The sequence below is a fragment of the Pristiophorus japonicus genome, chromosome 9, assembly GCF_044704955.1.
Source record: "Pristiophorus japonicus isolate sPriJap1 chromosome 9, sPriJap1.hap1, whole genome shotgun sequence".
NCBI classification, from domain to species: domain Eukaryota; kingdom Metazoa; phylum Chordata; class Chondrichthyes; family Pristiophoridae; genus Pristiophorus; species Pristiophorus japonicus.
The window spans coordinates 6390557-6405737 of record NC_091985.1 but is presented as its reverse complement, the minus strand read 5'-3'; the positions used below and the strand labels follow the sequence as shown (position 1 = coordinate 6405737).

At 49.3% G+C, this 15181-nt stretch overlaps 1 protein-coding gene across 1 annotated transcript in view; it reads left to right on the top strand.

Moving 5' to 3' along the window:
- The first annotated feature begins 3100 nt into the window (after positions 1-3100).
- The window catches only part of LOC139272552 (neuronal acetylcholine receptor subunit alpha-2-like), a 63092-nt gene continuing 51011 nt past the window's right edge, over positions 3101-15181 (top strand). The window contains exons 1-2 of the mRNA XM_070888610.1: positions 3101-3127; positions 9701-9810. Coding sequence (XP_070744711.1) covers positions 3101-3127; positions 9701-9810 — 137 coding nt within the window. The remainder of the gene's footprint in view (positions 3128-9700; positions 9811-15181) is intronic.

The following is a 15181-nucleotide window of genomic DNA, read 5'->3' as shown; positions in this document are numbered from 1 at the left end:
AAAGAGCATGCGTTTGTGTAGCGCTTCTCCAACCTCAGGATATCTCAAGGCAATGAAGTACGCTTGAAGTGTCGTCACTGTTGTAATATAGGGAAACATGGCTGCCAGATTGTGCACACCAAGCTCCCACAAAAAACAATGTGATAAGGATGAAATAATCTGTCTTTTGTGATATTGGTTGAGGGATAAATATTGAGGGACACCAGGGAGAACTCTCTTGCTCTTCTTTGAAATAGTGCCATGGGATCTTTTGCATCCACTCTCAGTCTCATCCGAAAGACGGCATCTCAGACAGTGCGGCACTCCCTCAGCACTGCACTGGAGTGTCAGGCTGGATTATGGGCTCAAGTCTCTGGAGTGGGACTTGAACCCACAACCTTTTGACTCAGAGGCGAGGGTGCGACTCACTGAGCCAGGGCTGACACCTTAGAGGGCAGTGGGTGCTGACTTTGGGTAATATCAGGCGTACAGGGGGCCTGCCCCACTCCCCCCATGATTTTCCTCCCCATGCTCCGCACAGACGAGGCTCTGTGCCCATAAATTAAAGAGGGACATTTGCCCCCTCCGCTCCCCACGTTAGCTGGCCACTGGTCTATGAGGCTTTGGTGTAGAATAGTCCTGATCATGACTAACATCGAAACATCGAAACATAGAAACATAGAAACATAGAAACATAGAAAATAGGTGCAGGAGTAGGCCATTCGGCCCTTCTAGCCTGCACCACCATTCAATGAGTTCATGGCTGAACATGCAACTTCAGTACCCCATTCCTGCTTTCTCGCCATACCCCTTGATCCCCCGAGTAGTAAGGACTACATCCAACTCCTTCTTGAATATATTTAGTGAATTGGCCTCAACTACTTTCTGTGGTAGAGAATTCCACAGGTTCACCACTCTCTGGGTGAAGACTTTTCTCCTCATCTCGGTCCTAAATGTCTTCCCCCTTATCCTTAGACTGTGACCCCTGGTTCTGGACTTCCCCAACATTGGGAACATTCTTCCTGCATCGAACCTGTCTAAACCCGTCAGAATTTTAAACGTTTCTATGAGATCCCCTCTCATTCTTCTGAACTCCAGTGAATACAAGCCCGGTTGATCCAGTCTTTCTTGATATGTCAGTCCCGCCATCCCGGGAATCAGTCTGGTGAACCTTCGCTGCACTCCCTCAGTAGCAAGAATGTCCTTCCTCAAGTGCTGAACCCTAATAAGTGTCAGTGTCAGGTGAGCAGAGGGGGAGACTTGTGGGATGGACGTCAGCTCCAGATCTGAGCTGGGGTTGTTTTTATTCTGAGATGAGGAGGACTTTCTTCTCTCAGAGGGTTGTAAATCTGTGGAATTTGCTGCCTCAGAGAGCTGTGGAAGCCGGAATATTGAATAAATTTAAGACAGAAGTAGACAGTTTCTTAAACGATAAGGGGATAAGGGGTTGTGGGGAGCGGGCAGGGTAGTGGAGCTGAGTCCATGACCAGATCAGCCATGATCGTATTAAATGGCAGAGCAGGCTCGAGGGGCCAAATGGCCGACTCCTGCTCCTATTTCTTGTGTTCTTATTCTATTAATGCTGGAAATGGAGGAGCCACACAGCAAACAACCAGATGAAACATTTAGGACACTGTATTAAAGTTTAACGGGCTGTCTGCTGAATGATTTATATTTACCTCGATGCCTTCTTGTCTGCACTGTGGAGATGGTGAGTTCCTGATTCTCTTTGGCGTTGTCACAAGTACTTACTTTTAGCACGTTAAACACACCGGTGTGCTTCTCTCCGCACTCCACTCCACAGCGCTGGCAAAGATTGCGGGTTTTCTGAGGCAGCTGGGGAGAAGGTTCGGGGGTGGAATCCATCTTGGGCAGAAGCTCAGGATGGGGCACGAGCCAATCACAGGCCCCCTTTCCTATTCCAGTGACGCCGATTTCTAGCCCCGCTGCCCCGAACCACAGCAGGGGATCTCAACTATCCTCAGTGTCTCTGAGATAGCAGGAGGGGGAGAGGGGAAAAAACGCAGCCACTACCCTCCTCCCGCAACCCACCCTTGTCAGGTCGGGCTCCAATGTGATGCCTCCATGGTCAAATAGTCTGTCAACACTGGCTGCTGGGGCATGAACAATGGGTCCTTGGGCTAGACTTGATGGGGTACGCGTTGGTGATCAGTGTGTCAGTTATTCAGAGGGAATTTGGGGTGAGGGTGGGGGGGAAGTGGGGGCGGGGATTGCAGACGCTTTGATCTGTACTAGCTCAGAGGAGCCTCTCTCGCTTCTCACCCACTCAGTGAGGCTGAATTCCCTACGCTCATTCCTTGTGCTTCACTTCTCGGCTGGAAGCTGGTGCAGACCACACACTTCACAGATAGCTGGGCCGCAGAGAAGCACAAAGAAATATTCACATTTGGCGAAATGATCGCATGCCTGATTGGTGCCCATTACACTGGGGCACAGATTAATGAAATGGCTCCCTCAGTCACAAGTTATTAGAGCAGAAAATGATTGCTCTTGTCTGTGAGTGATGGGCTGTGTCTCACACAGCACGGCCCACTGTCTCTCCATTCAGCTGCACACACTTGCTGCCCCGGACCCCTGCTCTCTCAGGTGGGCGGCAAAGATCCCACAGCAGTATTTCAAACCAGCATAAGTGAGTTCTCCCCGGTGTCCTGGGCCAATATTTATCCCTCAACAAACATCACTAAAAAACAGATTATCTGGTCATTATCACATTGCTGTTTGTGGGAGCTTGCTGTGCGCAAGTTGGCTGCCGCGTATCCCACATTACAAAAGTGATTACGTGTCAAAAAAGGACTTCATTGACTGTAAAGCGCTTTGGGACATCCTGTTGTGGTGAAAGGCGCTATATAAATACAAGTTTGGTCTTTTTAACTTTGATTAATGTACGGAACTGAGCTGTTTCAAAATGGTTCAATGCCTCCTGAAGGGACAATATCCCAATGAATGGGTTACAATTTGGTCACTAACGCACACACACGGGAAATTTCTGCTTCCGTTATTTCTGATCCGCTTAAATGATTTATTTTTATATTGACTATGAAGTTGTGGTTAATTGTGATTTTTTTCTCCCTCCTTGGAATAGGATGAGAAAAACCAGATGATGACCACCAATGTGTGGCTCAAGCAGGTGAGTCATTTCTCTGAAGGTAAAGTTCCCTGCCCCAGCTACGGAGCCAGCTGAGGGCCTGAGGTTGGTTGGTGGAAACCCCTCATTGGACCAACTTGACAGGAGCGGAAGCCAATCGCCATGTCTGAGGGCCTCCACACCAAGTCCCCAAAGGGACAAGACCCACGTGGCTAGTGTTTAGACACAGGTTAATGGGACCCGTGGCTGAGGAGGCTCCCAAGCGTGTGCAGGGTAATAGCCGGTGTTGAACCAGCATACGCTCCGCTTCCAGCACCTCATCCAGCTAGGGCCACCCTTCCTATTTGGGCACTGTAATGTCTGTAAGCTTGCAATGCTTGTAGCTCCACACTGTGGATGTGGACATATTGTGTACTGCAAGTGCAGGGTTAATAATAAACAGAACCAGGCAGATTTCCGGAGGCTTCTGAGAGAGCTGCCTGCCATGTTAGGAGCTGTGTGTGCTTGTGCTCTGTGAATATATCACAGTTGGTGGCGAGATGGGATTTTTCGGATGATTTAAACTTAAATTGTGTTGGGGAAGGATTCAGCCAGCCGACAGAGAGACTTTGGAAGTTTCTATCTTTGGAAAAAGCTACAAAATCCGAGGTAAAATACAGCACATGGTGTGACCAGCTAGAGATTAAAATGGCAGTTGTAATCAGTCATTTGGGGGAATATAGACATGACCAGGAACGTTTTAAAGCAATGTGGATTGGCTAGAAATGTATTTCACTGCAAATAACATAATCAAAGTTCCAGACAATGCAGTCCAGAACCGGGCTGTGTTGGAATGTAAGAGAGTGATCTTCTTATTGGAGGCAGGTCCAGCATTGTACAAAACCCTTGTAAATCTGCTTGTGTCTGACGAGCCAAAGAACACAATGCTTAAAGAGATTTTAATTAAGCTGGAGCAGCACGATAACCCCAAAATGTTAGAAATTGATGAAAGCTATCGTTTTTGGATTCGGAATCAAAAGACTGATGAAAGCATCAGTGATTACATTGTACCATTAAAAAAGCTATCGATGCACTGTAATTTTGGAAACTTGCAAAACCGCGGGATCGTTTTGTTTGTGGGGTGAAAAATGATGCGATCAGAAGGAAGTTATTGACGATGGATGACTTGACTTTTGAGATTGCTTGTCAGACAGCGAGGTCGATGGGCATGGCTGAACAATATTCCCGAGAATTAAATAATAATTACGGTCATCAGTCAACCGAGGTAAATCGCCTGCAGGTTCAAGGTAAAAGGCGGTGGGGGCCCAAAGTCTCAGAAACTGGAAATTCTAACAGAACGTCAAAGTCGTGCTATAGGTGCCTGGGACAACACATCGCTCAAAGTTGTCCATATGTGAAGGCAGAGTGTTTCTTCTGCAGAAAGACTGGGCATCTTGCGAAGGCATGCCGACTGAAGGGTAAACCAGCTTTAAGAGCTATGAGTCCAGCATTCAAAGCTATGAGTAGAAATCCAAAGAGACTACATAGCATGGAAGAAAAACAACAGGACGAGGAGATGTTAGGGTTACACGTCATCAGGAGCACAAGGTTAATGGACAGCGATTCGGAAAGCATCAAAATCCACATAGATGTTGCGGGATTCAAGATACCAATGGAAATTGACATGGGTGCATCCATGAGTGTCGTACCAGAGTCACTATATCACGACAAATTGCGAGATTTCCAACAGGAGAAATCCAAGATAGAGCTGCGAGGCTACTCGGGAGAGAAAATTCCTGTGGTAGGTCGTATCAGAAATATAAAGATCAATTTCAGAACTTGCCTCTAATAGTAGTGAAAGGAGACAAGACTGCCTTACTAGGAAGAAATTGATTGAGCGCACTGAAGCTGGATTGGAGTAACATTTTCTGTATGGAAACGAGATTTTCATCAACAGATGAGGTTATCAAGAAGTATCCGCAGGTGATCTGCGAAACGGGCAGTCCGATCCAAGGCTTGAAGGCGAGTGTCAGGGTACTGAAGGACACTAGATCGGTTTACTACAAGCCATGTTCCATACCATATGCACTCAAGGAGAAAGTTGAGCAAGATCTCAAAAAACTAGAGACTGAGAACATTATTTGTAAGATAGACCGATGTAAAAAAATGGGCTACACCCATTGTTGTTGTACCTAAGTCCGATGATAAGGTAAGATTGTGCGGTGATTATAAAGTAACCGTAAACCAGGCTCTAGAGGGTAATGTCCCCAATACATTGCCGAATATAGAAGATTTGTTCAGAACACTGACAGGTGGTTAGATCTTCTCAAAACTGGATCTTATGAATGCCTACTTACAGTTTGAACTAGATGAGGAGTCTAAGTCATGTTTGACTATAAATACTCATCTAGGCCTATATCAGTTTAATAGGCTACCAGTTGGAGTGTCTTCTGCCCCTGCCATATTCCAAGGGGTGATGAACCAGATTTTGCAAGGTATTGGAGGGGTAGTATGTTATTTGGATGACATACTAATTTCAGCACCAAATAGGCAAATTCCTAATAACATATTGAATGAAATGGCTAGAGAAGCACAGAGTACGAGTGTCTGCTTGTAAGTGTGAGTTATTTAAAAACTCAGTGGAATACTTAGGGTACAGAGCAGACAAATATGGTTTACATCCAACCATGGAAAAATTGGATGCGATCAGAAATGCACCCACTCCCACGAATGTCACTGAACTTTGTTCAATCTTGGGTTTTTAAACTATTATGGGAAGTTCCTACCAAATTTGGCTACAGTATTACATCCACTGAATGAACTTTTGAAAAGACAGGTGCATTGGAAGTGGTCAAAAGAATGTGATACAGCATTCAAGGAGTGTAAAAGCAAATTGGTAGAGAGCACCATGTTAGTTCACTATGACATATCGAAGGAGATTAAGCTAGCATGTGATGCCTCTCCGTATGGAGTTGGGGCAGTAATTTCTCATGTATTAAGTAGTGGGGAGGAGAGACCAATTGCTTTTGCTTCACGCACTCTCAGTGCCAGTGAGAGTAATTATGCGCAAATTGAAAGGGAAGCTTTGGCATTAATTTTTGGGTCAAGAAGTTTCACAAATACTTGTATGGTCGTAAGTTCACCATCGTTACGGACCATTAGCCCCTAACAGCAATCCTCCATCCAAAGTCCCCAGTTCCAATATTAGCTGCAGCCTGAATGCAGAGATGGGCTTTAATTTTGTCAGCATATACATATGATATTGAATACAGACGATCAGCTGATCACAGTAATGCTGATGCAATGTCTAGATTGCCTTCCCCATCACAAGTTACACCCAATAGGGAAGAAGTGTTTTATTTTTCATACATTGATGAACTGCCAGTCACAGCTGAAGAGATTGGTAGAGCAACCAAACGTGACCCAGTGATGTCAAAGCTTTATGAGTATATTGCAAATAGATGGCCAAACCAGGTAACAGACAAAGATACACATCCATTCTTCATTCGTAAGAATGAGTTATCAGTCAATAAAGTTGTATCATGTGGGCTGCAAGAGTGGTTATACCAAATAAATTCAGGTCCAAATTATTAGGAGACCTCCATGACCAGCACCTGGGAATGTGCTTGACCAAGAGTTTTGCAAGCAGTTATTTATGGTGGCCAGGTCTTGATAAAGGTATAGAGTACAGCGTGAGTCAGTGTACGACATGTCAATCGGTAAGCAAGCAACCACCACCAGTACCATTACAGCCATGGAAATAGCCTCCCAGGGTGTGGCGAAGGCTACATATTGATTTTGCTGAGTTAGAAGGACAACAATTGTTCATTGTGATTGATAGCCATTCGAAGTGGGTTGAGGTGTTCCCAATGTGGAAAATAACAAGAAAAACATTGGACATTTTATGAAGATTATTTTCTTCATTTGGCCTCCCTGAAGAGATTGTTTCGGATTATGGACCACAATTTCGTTCAGAAGAATTTGCAGAATTCACGAGCAAAAATGGTGTGAAACATACCAAGGTTCCACCATACCATCCTGCTTCGAATGGTGCAGCAGAGCGCACTGTACAAATTGTAAAACGTGCCCTCATAAAACAAATGTTAGATCCAAATCCAAGGAAACGACAATTGCCATTGGATCACAAATTGGCTAATTTTTTGATTACATATCAAAATACTCCTCATACAACTACTGGTAGAACACCAGCAGAGTTGTTTCTCAAATGACAGCCACAAACCAGATTCTCGTTGTTAAAGCCAAATTTGGCACAGTCCGTAGAAGAGACACAATTAAGACAGAAAGAGAATAATGATAGAGGTAGAATAAAAGAGAGAAGTGTGAAATTAAACCAGAAGGTGAGAGTGAAGAACCATCACCATAAATGGTTAAAGTGGTTACCCGGAAGAGTGGTGAAGATATGTGGTCCAAAGATATTTGGTAAAGATGTTTGATAATGGACAGGTTAGGTTTGTTCATATTGATCACATTTTACCTACAGACATGGAAGGAGTTGAAGGTGGGAATGATTCAATTATTTCTGACTCATCAGATAGTTTTGATACACCAGTAGCAAATCCTAAATCCAATGTACAGGAAACAAATCCAGGAGAGAATCAGAATGAAAGTCTGAGTCCGAGGCAGGAAAACAAAGAGCCTGAAGTTAGAGTGAGTGCAAATGAAAATCAAGGAAATTCCATGGAGGAAAACTTTCCTCAGGATGAGCCTCAAATGAGTGTGAAATCGACACCATGTTTGGAAGGTTCTGTTCGAGAATGAAGGTATCCTCTTCGAAACAGAAACCAAGTGGTAAAGTTACATTTGTAAATAGGGGAAAAAAATAAATTTATATCCTGTGTTATGTATAAACAGGAAAGTTATGTATGATGTTTGTTGTGATGGCTTCTTCATTAAGGAGGGAGAAGTGTAATGTCTGTAAGCTTGTAATGTTTGTAGCTCCACGCTGTGGATGTGGAAGTATTGTGTACTGCAAGTGCAGGGTTAATAATAAACAGAACCTGGCAGATTTCCGGAGGCTTCCGAGAGAGCTGCCTGCCATGTTAGTAGCTGTGTGTGCTGTGCTCTGTGAACATATCACAGGCACTGGGCTTCAGGGCTATCTGGAGACATGTATTGGGGTCTGATGGGTCTGTTGGTGTGGAGCAAGGGGGTCTGTTGTGTGGACCGAGGGGGTCTGATGGTGCAGGCCAAGGTGCTCAGATAGGTCTGTGGGTGTGGACCGAGGGGGTCTGATTGGTCTGATGGTGTGGACTGAGGGGCTCGGATAGGTCTGTGGGTGTGGACCGAGAGGGTCTGATGGACCTGATGGTGTGGACCGAGGGGCTCGGATAGGTCTGTGGGTGTGGACTGAGGGGGTCTGATGGACCTGATGCTGTGGACCGAGGGGCTCGGATAGGTCTGTGGGTGTGGACCGAGGGGGTCTGATGGGTCTGTGGGTGTGGACCGAGGGGCTCAGATAGGTCTGTGGGTGTGGACCGAAGGGGGCTGATGGGTCTGTGGGTGTGGACCGAGGGGGTCTGATGGGTCTGTTGGTGTGGACCGAGGGGCTCGGATAGGTCTGTGGGTGTGGACCGAGGGGGTCTGATGGGTCTGTGGGTGTGGACCGAGGGGGTCTGATGGGTCTGTTGGTGTGGACCGAGGGGCTCGGATAGGTCTGTGGGTGTGGACTGAGGGGGTCTGATGGACCTGATGCTGTGGACCGAGGGGGTCTGATGGGTCTGTGGGTGTGGACCGAGGGGGTCTGATGGGTCTGTTGGTGTGGACCGAGGGGCTCGGATAGGTCTGTGGGTGTGGACCGAGGGGGTCTGATGGGTCTGTGGGTGTGGACCGAGGGGGTCTGATGGGTCTGTTGGTGTGGACCATGGGGTTCTGATGGGTCTGATGGTGTAGACCGAGGGGGTCTGATGGGTCTGTGGGTGTGGACCGAGGGACTCGGATAGGTCTGTGGGTGTGGACCGAGGGGGTCTGATGGACCTGATGGTGTGGACCGAGGGGCTCGGATAGGTCTGTGGGTGTGGACCGAGGGGGTCTGATGGGTCTGTGGGTGTGGACCGAGGGGGTCTGATGGGTCTGTGGGTGTGGACCGAGGGGGTCTGATGGGTCTGTGGGTGTGGACCGAGGGGCTCGGATAGGTTTGTGGGTGTGGACTGAGGGGGTCTGATGGACCTGATGGTGTGGAGTGAGGGGATCGGATGGGTCTGTTGGTGTGGACCGAGGGGGTCTGATGGACCTGATGGTGTGGAGTGAGGGGATCGGATGGGTCTGTTGGTGTGGACCGTGGAAATCGATCGGTCCCAGATGTAATTTCAGTGCCAGGAAGGGAGGAAGTGAAATTGTGATTTCCAGTTAATGTTGATGTGAAGATTCCTCTCAGTTTAATTACCCTTTAATTCCTTAAAAGCTTGTTACTGGCATTGAACGGCGATGTTGGGTTGCTCTAAGTGGATGATCTCAATGGGCGTCTGTATCATTTATGGCCTGCACTGGGAGTATTTACCCTCTGTGTGAACGTTGACCTCCATACTCTCCGTACTGGTCCCTCCAGGTCTGATCACGCACTGTGACAGCTCCACGTTACACTCGCCCTATTCCTGATTTCCCTCTGTTTTTCTCCAGGAATGGTATGACTATAAACTCACGTGGGATCCTGCAGAGTTTGACAACGTTACCTCAATCCGTGTCCCCTCCGAGATGATCTGGATTCCCGACATCGTCCTGTACAACAAGTGAGTTTCACAACATCACAGGGTTAAAACTCTCGGGGATTCTCACCATCAGCTGCTCTACCTTCAGAGGAAGGTCTGGGTAAATCCTGCAGAAGGGCAGGAACAAGGTTTCTGCAATTCTCGGTCGCTGTTATGTTGGCCGTTTGGGAGACTACGTGAGGAAATTCCAGGAGCGGCTCCCACTGAGTCGCTTCAAATCAGGGCAAGGGGCAATATAGTCCCATCTCCAGGCAAAGAAGGAAACATGTTACTTATGTTTCACCATTCGTGTCAACATCAAACTCTCCCAGGGCAGGGCAGGTACAGCACGGGTTAGATACAGAGTAAAGCTCCCTCTGCACTATCCCATCAAACACTCCCAGGGCAGGTACAGCACGGGTTAGAAACAGAGTAAAGCTCCCTCTACACTGTCCCATCAAACACTCCCAGGGCAGGTACAGGGGGTTAGATACAGAGTAAAGCTCCCTCGACACTGTCCCATCAAACACTCCCAGGGCAGGTACAGCACGGGTTAGATATAGAGTAAAGCTCCCTCTACACTATCCCATCAAACACTCCCAGGGCAGGTACAGCACGGGTTAGAAACAGAGTAAAGCTCCCTCTACACTGTCCCATCAAACACTCCCAGGGCAGGTACAGCATGAGTTAGATACAGAGTAAAGCTCCCTCTACACTGTCCCATCAAACATTCCCAGGGCAGGTACAGCATGAGTTAGATACAGAGTAAAGCTCCCTCTACACTGTCCCATCAAACATTCCCAGGGCAGGTACAGCATGAGTTAGATATAGAGTAAAGCTCCCTCGACACTGTCCCATCAAACACTCCCAGGGCAGGTACAGCACGGGTTAGATATAGAGTAAAGCTCCCTCTACACTATCCCATCAAACACTCCCAGGGCAGGTACAGCACGGGTTAGAAACAGAGTAAAGCTCCCTCTACACTGTCCCATCAAACACTCCCAGGGCAGGTACAGCATGAGTTAGATACAGAGTAAAGCTCCCTCTACACTGTCCCATCAAACATTCCCAGGGCAGGTACAGCATGAGTTAGATACAGAGTAAAGCTCCCTCTACACTGTCCCATCAAACATTCCCAGGGCAGGTACAGCATGAGTTAGATATAGAGTAAAGCTCCCTCTACACTGTCCCATCAAACACTCCCAGGGCAGGTACAGCACAGGGTTAGATACAGAGTGAAGCTCCCTCTACACTGTCCCATCAAACATTCCCTAGGCAGGTACAGCACGGGTTAGATATAGAGTAAAGCTCCCTCTACACTATCCCATCAAACATTCCCAGGGCAGGTACAGCATGAGTTAGATACAGAGTAAAACTCCCTCTACACTGTCCCATCAAACATTCCCAGGGTAGGTACAGCACGGGTTAGATACAGAGTAAAACTCCCTCTACACTGTCCCATGAAACATTCCCAGGGCAGGTACAGCACGGGTTAGAAACAGAGTAAAGCTCCCTCGACACTGTCTCATCAAACACTCCCAGGGCAGGTACAGCATGAGTTAGATACAGAGTAAAACTCACTCTAAATTGTCCCATCAAACAATCCCCGGGCAGGTACAGCACGGAATAGATACAGAGTAAACTCCCTTTACATTGTCCCATCAAACACTCGCAGGGCAGCTACAGCATGGGATAGATACAGAGTAAAGCTCCCTCTACACTGTCCCATCAAAGACTCCCAGGGCAGGTACAGCACAGTTTAGATACAGAGTAAAGTTCCCTCTACACTGTCCCATCAAACATTCCCAGGACAGGTACAGCACGGGTTAGATAGAGTAAAGCTCCCTCTACACTGTCCCATCAAACATTCCCAGGGCAGGTACAGCACAGGTTAGATACAGAGTAAAGCTCCCTCTACACTGTTCCATCAAAGACTCCCAGGGCAGGTACAGCATGGGATAGATAGAGAGTAAAGTCTCTCTACACTGTCCCATCAAACACTCCCAGGGCAGGTACAGCACGTGTTAGATACAGAGTAAAGCTCCCTCTACACTGTCCCATCAAACACTCCCAGGGCAGGTACAGCACGGGTTAGATACAGAGTAAAGCTCCCTCTACACTGTCCCATCAAACACTCCCAGGGCAGGTACAGCACGGGTTAGATACAGAGTGAAGCTCCCTCTACACTGTCCCATCAAACACTCCCAGGGCAGGTACAGCACGGGTTAGATACAGAGTAATGGCCCTCGCTACATTGTCCCCACGGTATAAATCAGAGTGACTGACAGACAGTTTGTGCCTGACTTAGATCGTTGTAACTGTTTCAAATGTCGGATAGTTTCACAGCAATAGCTGGTTGATTTAACTCGAAAATGGACAATATATGAAAGATAAAAGCAGACTATAGCCATGCTCTGGCCACACGTTCTTCCTGTACGCTGGACGTGCCAGTGGCTCCAGCGCTCCCCCTGGTGCATAGTGTAAGCAACGCATGTCCCTTGGCCTGTGTCCAGGACAGCTGACATGGACATGCTGGAGTGGAGATTGGACCAGGGGGTATGCTGGTCAGAGCCCGCTGGGTAAATCTAACCCATTCACTATAGCCTCTGATGGTTTCGATGGTGGGTGCAGCTCGCAGTGATGCCAATGTTACCTAGCCTGAGCTCCTGCGATTGACATGGGGTGAGATGGGAGTCCTGGGATTGAGGTGAGGTGGGACTCCTGGGATTGAGGTGGGGTGAGGTGAGACTCCTGTGAATGAGCTGGGGTGAGGGGGGACTCCTGGGAATGAGCTGGGGTGAGGGGGGACTCCTGGGATTGAGGTGGGATGAGGTGAGACTCCTGTGAATGAGCTGGGGTGAGGGGGGACTTCTGGGATTGAGGTGGGGTGAGGTGAGACTCCTGGGATTGAGGTGGGGTGAGGTGAGACTCCTGGGAATGAGGTGGGGTGAGGTGGGACTCCTGGGATTGAGGTGGGGTGAGGTGAGACTCCTGGGAATGAGCTGGGGTGAGGGGAGACTCCTGGGAATGAGCTGGGGTGAGGTGAGACTCCTGGGATTGAGGTGGGGTGAGGTGAGACTCCTGGGAATGAGGTGGGGTGAGGTGAGACTTCTGGGAATGAGGTGGGGTGAGGTGGGACTCCTGGGAATGAGCTGAGGTGAAGTGAGACTCCTGGGAATGAGGTGGAGTGAGGGGGAACTTCTGGGAATGAGGTGGGGTGAGGGGGACTCCTGGGATTGAGGTAGAGTGAGGGGGAACTTCTGGGAATGAGGTGGGGTGAGGTGGGACTCCTGGGATTGAGGTGGGGTGAGGTGAGACTCCTGGGAATGAGCTGGGGTGAGGGGGACTCCTGGGATTGAGGTGGAGTGAGGGGGGACTTCTGGGAATGAGGTGGGGTGAGGTGAGACTCCTGGGAATGAGGTGGGGTGAGAGGGAACTTCTGGGAATGAGGTGGGGTGAGGTGGGACTCCTGGGATTGAGCTGAGGTGAAGTGAGACTCCTGGGATTGAGGTGGAGTGAAGGGGAACTTCTGGGAATGAGGTGGGGTGAGGTGGGGTGAGGTGGGACTCCTGGGATTGAGGTGGAGTGAGGGGGGACTTCTGGGTGCCTAATGCAATGGAGCGGCTCAGACACCAGTGCCGTAATCTTCACGTTATTACCGTACGTGGTGATTTGCCATCACAGCAGATTAGGATTATCATCGCTACACGGCGGGGAATAACACCATCGGAGAATGCTGGCCTGTAGCCGTGGAGTCACCTGTGGTGTTCTGAGCTTTCTGTTTATCTGCAGGTGACATTGATGCCATTGTAGCGATGCCCCGGGATAGGTCCCGCCCCGGTAGCCCCGCCCCAGTGTAGACCCTCCCCTGGATAGCCCCGCCCAGTGTAGCCACGCCCCAGTGTAGCCCCGCCCTGGATAGACCTGTCCCAGTGTAGCCCCGCCCCAGATGGGCCTGTCCCAGTGTAGCCGCGCCCCAGTGTCGACCCTCCCCTCGATAGCCCCGCCCCGGGATAGCCCCGCCCCAGTGTGGCCATTCCCCAGTGTAGCCCCGCCCTGGATAGGCCTGTCCCAGTGTAGCCCCGGAATAGCCTCACCCCAGTGTAGACCCTCCCCTAGATAGCCCCGCCCCGGGATAGCCCCGCCCCAGTGTGGCCATTCCCCAGTGTAGCCCCGCCCTGGATAGGCCTGTCCCAGTGTAGCCCCGGAATAGCCTCACCCCAGTGTAGACCCTCCCCTAGATAGCCCCGCTCCGGGATAGCCCCGCCCAGTGTAGCCCCGTTCCAGGATCGCCATTCCTCAGTGTAGCCCCGCCCCAGTGTAGTCCTGCCCCAGTGCAGCCCCGACCCAGATTAGTCATGCCCCAGTGTAGCCCCGTCCCATTGTAGTCTCATCCCAGTGTAGCCCCGCCCCGGATTAGCCATGCCCCAGTGTAGCCCCGCCCCATTGTAGTCTCATCCCAGTGTAGCCCCGCCCCGGATTAGCCATGCCCCAGTGTAGCCCCGCCCCATTGTAGTCTCATCCCAGTGTAGCCCCGCCCCGGATTAGCCATGCCCCAGTGTAGCCCCGCCCCATTGTAGCCTCATCCCAGTGTAGCCCCGCCCCGGATTAGCCATGCCCCAGTGTCGCCCCGCCCCATTGTAGCCTCATCCCAGTGTAGCCCCGCCCCGGATTAGCCATGCCCCAGTGTAGACACGGCCACAACTTGTAGACAAGTGTTGGTCTGCTGCCAGGAATGGAAGCACAGTGAAGCCTCAGAATGACCTGTAGTTATTCCTTCACAGCAATCCTGACTGGACCAGCAGAGGGTCAGCTAGTTTTGTGGTTATGTTACTGGACTAGTAATCCAGAGAATGGACCTTCTGACCCCTCCATCTTTGATTATTTGAAAATTCAATAAAAAGCGGGTGTCAGTAAAAGTGACCATGAAAGTGTTGGATTGTTGTAAAACCCCAACCGGTTCACCAATGTCCTGCCATCCTTCCCCGGGCCGGGCCTGCATGTGACTCCCGTCTCCCACTGTCATGGTTATCTCTCAAGTGCCCTCTGCCCTCTCGGTTGAGGTTAACGAGGGACACGCAATAAACGCCGGCCTTGCCAGCGACGCCCACATCCTGTGATCGGATTTTTTTTTAATATTCAAAGTCATTAGTCCCTCATGATTAGCGTTAGCATTCTGGAGAGATTTTCAGCGTGTTTACAGAGAGAAAGATTTCATTTGATTTTAATGCACCTACTTATCTTGTTGGTGTTGTTTTTTGCTGGCGTCCAGCGTTAGCTTTGCTGGGGGAAGATTTTGACTCACTGGTAGCTGCCCACCAATATCGGAGTATTAACCCGAGGGACAATATTCCCAGTGCTCCCAGCCAGCATTTATCTCAGCGAGCCAACCAGCTCCATTGACATCAATATC